Below are 7,413 nucleotides of genomic sequence, written 5' to 3'. Positions count from 1 at the left end.
AGCTCTTGGGGGTGCCCCCTCAACCCGGTTTGCAAGACGCTCGCTTCGGCCCCATCTCGGTGGGGTCGCCTGGTTTTGCAGGCTCCATCCTTCTGTCCTCACTTATCAGGAATGTCAAAGCCGCTCTTCCGGCCCTTTTCCCTTCTTCCCTGACACTGTCCCCCACCTCCCCCCGCCTTTGTCTTTCTCTCTCATACCCACCCCCACCTTCTCTCTCCCCTCCCTCCTTTCTTCCTCCTCCCGCCCCTCTCCAACCTTCTTTGCCCCGTCTCTGTTCTAGCAGCTGTCCTCCACGAAGTGTCCCCACTCCAGCCTTGGGCTGGCATCTTCTCCCTGACCTTGCTGCCTTATACCATGATCCGGTGAAACAGCTAGGCTGCCCCAAATGAGAAAAAATCAGAGAAGGTAAAGAATGTTGTAATGCAAATGGAATATATATCTAAACTCAAACCCCTTACACAGTTGTCTTGAAGCATGCTGTGTTTTCTTGGAGAAGTCAGACTAGAGCCAGGATGAATGAATTATCCATAATTCCATACAGGACCCTATCCACAGCCCTGTGCTTCCTGCTTAAGTATCGTATAGGATTATACGTGGGAAAACAGGTTCAGAAGTTTAAAGTATGGTCATAGCTTTCTCTCTGACCTTCTCGTGGACCAAATCCAGTAAGCGGACTCCCTTTGGTTGTAGAGGACTGTCAGAATGATCAGAGTATCCATCTCACATCCTTCCCCAGATTCCCCCTTTGCAGCCAGGATTACGACTCAATGGAGGGAACAACATGGCAGCCACTAGCGGCCAGTGTGCAGGCCCCCGAAGATGGCAGAAGTTCTGATGCTTGTTGAGAACACGGTGATGAGGTCAAAGAAACAATGCCCACATTCCCACCACTGTGACACCCCTGGCTGGAGCCCCTTTTGGGGCACCATGGAAATTCTACACAGAACAAAAGGGATGAGGCTGCACACTCCATGGAGGGTAGGCAAGACTGTCTCCCACTCCTTGGCCTGAGTAGTGGCCTTGCTGCCTCAAATCATTATGTTTGCAAGGCCACATGCTTTATCTTCCCACCCAGGGCAGGACTCCCTGTTCCCACCTTTCCTTTCCCAGAGGTAACATGAGCAGAACAAGGACCCAGGCTCGAGTAGCCAAAGAATGGCAGGACGCCATCAGTGGAGGCAGACTGTATTTAAATGCAATTCACCTCTTTGGGGTCTGGGAAAAGCCACTCGTAGATTCACTTGCTGGGAAACACGGTCTGTGTGGCTGAAGCAGTGGACACCGGGGTCATGGTCTTGCCCAAACTTGACTTCCTTCGAAGGTCTGTCTGCTGTCCGGAATGGCAGCCGCTTCGGTGGGCGAATAGGACGTTCATCTCTGGGCCTGTGGGGGCTGCTTCAGGCTGGGACCCCTTAGGGGTGGCAGGCTGTTCAGGCTTTCCTGAGGTGGGATGGGAGGTGTACTGTTTGGCAGGGGGAGGACTGTAATTCTGGAACCTCACGGTTTTGACTTGCTGCAAGAGAAAGGAGAGCAAAGGGGCCCAGGTGAGGTGGGAGCTGCGCTGGTTTCCCTGGGCCTTGACTCGTGCTGTTTCTCAACACTTGTCCCTCCTTAAAACGCCTCATTTCTGTGTTCATTCAGCAAATACTTGTGTCTTATGAGAGTCTACTCTGCATCGTGCTGTGGTGGCGGAGGTGTCAGATGCTAGGGGAGGTGTGGAGCACTCTCGAGCTGTGGCTGGAATGGGGTAGCCATGGAAGGCCTCCTAGAGGGGGAGCTATTTAAATTGAGAACTGAAGAATGAGAAATTACCTAGGAGAAATGGGAGAGGCAACCCCTTGAGCAAAGGGCTGAGGCAAGGGGCTAGAGTTCCTTCTAGAAAGTACAAGAGGTTCACCTTCCCTCTCTCCTCTCCGCCTGCCATTAAGACCTATCTCAGGGCCCCCTCTTCTTTAAGGCTCCCCCGTGCCGACTCCAACTCCTAAGTTTCATAACGGCCTTCTATCCTCAGAGCAGAGTTCTGCTGGCTGAATTTCGTCTGCGGAATGTTTGAGAGTTTGACTTAGTGGCCAACACATAAAAATCGGGTAATGGCATTTAAAAATTAGAATTTCGTATGTCTCTTAAAAAATCAAAGATCTATTGCACTGAGTCCTGTGCCCTATTCTGACAACAGCTGCCTGGAGCTGATTAGCAGGTCCCCCTTTTCGCGGGAGGCACGGTCTCCCCTTCTCTCCCTCCTCCTTTCACCTCTCCATGCCTGTTCTGTCTCTACCTTGTACCAACAGGTATTTGCTTCAGCACATCCCTGATTTAGGGCTTAATGCTGTTCTGTGCCACTGTTTAGAAATCATTTCTGTTTTCCATGAAATTGGGTCCTAGTGTCCCCCACCGAGAATGCGAGTTTCTTCATACTTTTGACCCTCACCATATCTTGCAGAGGTCTGGGCACTTATTAAATGCTGATAATTTTAGGGCCGTATCTAACAGCCTGGGGTAAAGGGCAACTGGGGCCTGGAAAACGGATTTGAATACTAAAATTCAGAAAAAGAACTCCCAACATCTATATCAGTCAACACTAACTTTTTCCAAATGCCTTTCCTTACAAGCTGATAGCTTAGCGTGAAGAGCATGAGTTTTTCTATCAGATCTGGATTCTACTTCAGACACTCCCATGTATCAGCTCTGTGCCTTTGGATAATGTACTACAACTCCTTAAGCCTCCATGTCCTCATTTTAAAATGAGGATGACATTTTAAAACCTACTACAGAGAGTTACTGTCAGGATTAAATGAGATGAGACATGTCAAGTCCTCAGCACAGTGCCTGCCAGGTTGTTAGCATTCAGTAAATGCCTAACAAAGAGGAGGAAATCACATCATCTTTCCTTCTGGAGTGGAATGGGTAATGGTGCTGGTGTTGTTGGTGATGGTGGTGATGATGGTGATGATAGTGGAGGTGATGGTGGTGGTGGTGCTGAGGGTGATGGTGGTGGTGGGGGTGCTGGTGAGGGTGATGGTGGTCGTGGGGTGGTGGTGATGGTGATGGTACTGAGGGTGACGGTTGTGATGGGGTGATGGTGGTGATGATAATGGTGGTGGAGGTGATGGTGGTGGTGGTGCTGAGGGTGATGGTGATGGTGCAGAGAGTGATGGTCATGGTGGGGGATGCTGGTGAGGGTGATGGTGGTGGTGGTGATGGTGGTGCTGGAGATGGTGGTGGTGGTGGTGCTGAGGGTGACGGTGATGGTGCTGAGGGTGATGGTCGTGGTGGGGGTGCTGGTGAGGGTGGTGCTGGTGATGGTGGTGGGGATGATGGTGATGGTGGTGGTAGGGATGGTGGTGGTGTTGGTGGTGTTGATGGTGGTGGTGGTGGGGATGATGGTGGTAGTAGTGGTGGTGATGGTCAATAAACTAAAAGATAACAATCACCTAATTTTCTTAATGTCACCTCCTCTATCTCACTGTTCCTCCTGCCTCAAGGGTATTAATGAGAACCTAAGACTTTTACAAAAACTCATGTCTCTAGTGGGAAAAGCCCTGGACTAGAAGTTAAAAGATCTGACCCTCTGTCACAGAGGTCACAAAGTTGTTGGAGTCATAATTTGCTGTGACCTTGATAAATCACTTAAATTCTCCCGTGTCTCAGTTTTGTCTCTTCTATATTATGAACACTTGTGTAAGCACTTTATACATCTTCTCTGGTTTCATCTCCACATCAATCCTATGAGGCTGTTACTATTCTTACTGCTATTTTACAGATTAGGCAAAAAGAGTCTCGGAAAGGTGACATGTTTTGGCCAAGTCACCAGATAGCAAGCAGCTGATCTGGAATTCAAATCAAGATGTGTCTGATGCCAAAGCCACGTTTTTTCCAACTCACCTGTGGGGCTCGAAAGAACTATCTATGAAATATTCAGGAAGCATAAAGGAGATCTAGTGGGACATCTGCAGAGGGTGTGAGTGGCCTGAGGGGGTTTGTGTGTGGGGGGGAGCACTGTGTGTGAGGATCGTTTTGAGGCTGTGATTTTGATTCCTTGTCCACTAAAACAAATCTCAGGAGCTGGGACACTGTGCAAAGTTAGGGATATAAAGAGTCCGGCCCCCCCTAATGTCACCTCACTCCTACCTTTTCGACGCCATTTCTTGAGTTTTCTGGTTTCACCAGGATCGATGGTGGGGCAGATGCAGGTGGTTTAGGTAGAGGCTCACTCTTGATGGGGATTTCCTTGCCTTCCATGATGAGGGAACTGGCTGCGGAGTGGATCCTGGTGTCACTGCCCCTGCTGACGCATGTGGGGGCAGGCTCCCCAGTGGGAGTGGGCTTAGGTCCCAGTTCTGCCACCACTGTCGAGGCTGAGGAGGGGACTCCCTGCGGCTGGTAGAACTGGAACTGCTGAGGCCGTACAACCATGGTGGGATTGCGTCTGAGGGAGCCCACCACGAGGGAGGGGATCCCTGACTGGACGGGTCTCTGCAGGGATCCATCTGAGGAATTATATGACACCGATATCAGCATCAGGGGCTGCTGACAGACGGCTGGGCTGGGGTTGTGTAAGCCATGTGTCCTGATATCCCAGAATAGTTAAGTGCTTTCCCCATTTGAGCGTGCTCACATTCTCTCAGGGTCTTTCAAAGGTGACCTTATTCTTTTTTTAGTGCTGTTTGCTGATGCTGGCAGGAAATAACTGGCTAGCCAAACGTTTGGTGGGGGGGTGGAGGTGGCGCTGTCAGAAGGTACATTACTTCCATTTGTCTCCTCTCTCCCTCACACACACATGCGCACACAGGCACCCCTGCTCTCTTACTTCAGGCCTAGCGGTTGGAAAGTGAAGAAGACAAACCTAAAGAGACAGCTTCACAGTGAGAAGCCAACAGAGGCATGCAAACCAAAGAGGAAACGAAAGAAAGAGACAGAAGAAATTGAGAAACACAAGACTCAGTCAACTGGGAGGGATGCAGGGAGGGAGAGAGGGAAGCAGACAGGGCAGGAGGGGGCTCTGACCAGGTATTTGAAGAAGCTGTAGGCATGTGGCGGTGGGATCACCTTTGTTGGGGGCCACGGGGAGGAAGGCTAAGTGGAATTAAGGGAGGGTGTGTGCAGGCAAACGCTGAAACCACATGGAAGCAAATTTGGAAAGGTTCGGGCTGTGTATGGATGAGCTTTGCAAAGTCCATGGCAGAGGTTCTGGAATCAGACTTACTCCCAGGGAGTCTGGGGTAAGTCAGCCCCATCCCCTCCTGGCATCTCAGCCCCTCAGATGTAAACCGGGGGTGATAGCAATGTCTCACAGGGCTGGGAGGCTTACATTTTATGATGTGTGCAAAGTGTTAGCACAGTGCCTGGAACCTAATAAATGCCCTGTGTTTGTTAGCTCTCGTTGGTTTTGGGTAAAGGATGGCAAACCCTAAAAATACAAGGTCCAGGAGTGTGATTTTATCCCTTCCTTGAGCTTTATTTTGTTTTGTTAACTGCGATGATCCTCCCTCAGTAACAGGAAGTCATTCCTTCCCTGCAAATTCTCTGAAGACTGGAGGCCTCCATCCCTTGGGCATATTGTCCTGTATGTGACCAGGGGAACAGTTGGGACTTCGGTGCACTCTGCGGGGGGACAGGAGAAACACCCCTGAGAAGCACTGCAGTCTGCTTCCCCAGAAGGGTCTCCGAACTTTTAGGGAGCCATAGGGGACATGTGAGTCTTTTGTGATAGCCTGTGGACACGTGTATGAATCAGAGTCATCTGTGTCCAGCACAGAGGGCCTGAGCCAAGACCGTGTTCTGTGTTGCGACTCTTTGTCAGGCCGGATGTGAACATGAAAAGCAGAACGCTCACTAAACACAGTCGGTGCTCTCAGCTGCGGTGAGCAAGCCTGGCGCCATTTACACAAGTCTGCCCTTTCAATGTAGACATTTATTTTTCCACTGACAGCCCTATGAGGCGCACAGTCAATTCTCCTGTCATTTCTCTTCGCTGTGGGTAGATTGATAGCTTGACCAGCCTCACCTTGGGAAAAGGGAGAGAGAAAGCCTCTGGGACTTGAGAAAGTCAAAGCAGCCCTGGGCAGACATGTCCTTAGGTTCCTGGAAATGTGTGAAAAATTGGTTTTATGCCTCATCTATTTATCTTGTTGGCTCCTAATTTCCAAGGGATTTAATGTTTTATCACATGTGCATACAATGCAAGCAGTGAAAACTCCAAGCCAATCAAGATCTCTGCCAAGGTAGAGAAGGAGTGTGTGAAAGGAAATGTGAGCAATTGCCAATAGGACACAATTCTCAGCACTCCAAAGTGGTCTAGACCGAGTGTGAACATGTCAACACTGAGTCAGTTCACGCACTGGATGGACCAGAGATGACTTGTGTAGCTGTAGTAGCCATGATCGTACTGAGAAGATGATCATCCTATACAAACGGTTAGGAGTTCTTGAGACTTATTATGTGCCAGGGACTGTGCCATCAGTCTTACATGGACTATTTTACTCAATCTGCACAGTAACCCTGATGAGGTAGGTACAACTTTCATTTCCACTTTACAAATGAGAAAACTGAAGACTGAAGAGGTCCAGTCACTTGCCCAAGGCTGCTGTGGTGGATTATTTAGTACAGGGTTTGTGTGGGGGAGGGGAGAGGCTGGAGCAAGGGCCAAGTGGGGAGAAAGGAGGAGGGTGGTAGAGGCAGTACAGTGAGAGTGGAGGTCAATCAGGTGGTCAGGTGAAAGCACTGGGAGAGGGTGGGGTGAAGACATTTGTTTTAATTTTCCTGGCACATTGTCCTGGGTGGCATACTGTCCCACATGTTACCCTCTTGCTTTGACCAGCCATACTGCACTTTCATATTTAATTGTCTTTTAAGATAGCAAGGGAGACTGCAGAGCCCAGTTTAAATCAGATGATGTAGAATAAATCAAATTTGCTTTGCATGGCTCATGGCCTTCCAGAGAGGTATGCAAATTATAGAACCTTCATGTTTTGTAGAAAAATGGGTTTCAAACACTTTGTAAAATCCCTGAAAATGACGTCTTATGTAGAAGTTCAATATATCAGGAGACAAAAATTTCGCCATGTGAGCAATGTGGATGTTATACAGGTAAAAACAAAAGCAAGGTGCAGAGCAGTGCGGTAGGTATGATTATAAGCTACTATTCATGTACATGGAAGAGCACTTGGGATAGGGGTTAAGGATATGAAGACTTATTTCTATACAATATAATTCTTTTAAACCTTGTATATATATTAGTTAAATAACAAAGCAAGATTTAGGGGCTCTGAGAATTGACTCCTTAACCCTCTTTGCTTCCTTCTCCATCCTTCCCATGTTTCCCTTTTGGCACCCCTGAGGGGTTCCCTGGAGCATAGTTTGAGAAGCATGATCCAGAGTACTTTGCTTGTCCTGTCTTAACTGGGGCCAGCCTCC

At 49.0% G+C, this 7,413-nt stretch overlaps 1 protein-coding gene across 2 annotated transcripts in view; it reads right to left on the bottom strand.

Moving 5' to 3' along the window:
• Positions 1–1,237: 1,237 nt before the first annotated feature.
• Positions 1,238–7,413, bottom strand: part of SH3RF2 (SH3 domain containing ring finger 2) — a 114,662-nt gene continuing 108,486 nt past the window's right edge. For both annotated transcript variants that reach the window (XM_088023631.1, XM_028119088.2), the window contains exons 8-9: positions 4,129–4,487; positions 1,238–1,513 (exon numbers count right to left, since the gene is read on the bottom strand). In XM_088023631.1, the coding sequence (XP_087879757.1) occupies positions 1,238–1,513; positions 4,129–4,487 (635 nt within the window). The remainder of the gene's footprint in view (positions 1,514–4,128; positions 4,488–7,413) is intronic.

This window comes from Eumetopias jubatus, unplaced genomic scaffold (assembly GCF_037043125.1).
Source record: "Eumetopias jubatus isolate StellerSeaLion01/CBP00866 unplaced genomic scaffold, mEumJub1_p1.0 scaffold_5, whole genome shotgun sequence".
Taxonomy (NCBI): domain Eukaryota; kingdom Metazoa; phylum Chordata; class Mammalia; order Carnivora; family Otariidae; genus Eumetopias; species Eumetopias jubatus.
The sequence above is the reverse complement of the archived record's forward strand: the minus strand, read 5'-3'. Positions and strand labels throughout refer to the sequence as shown.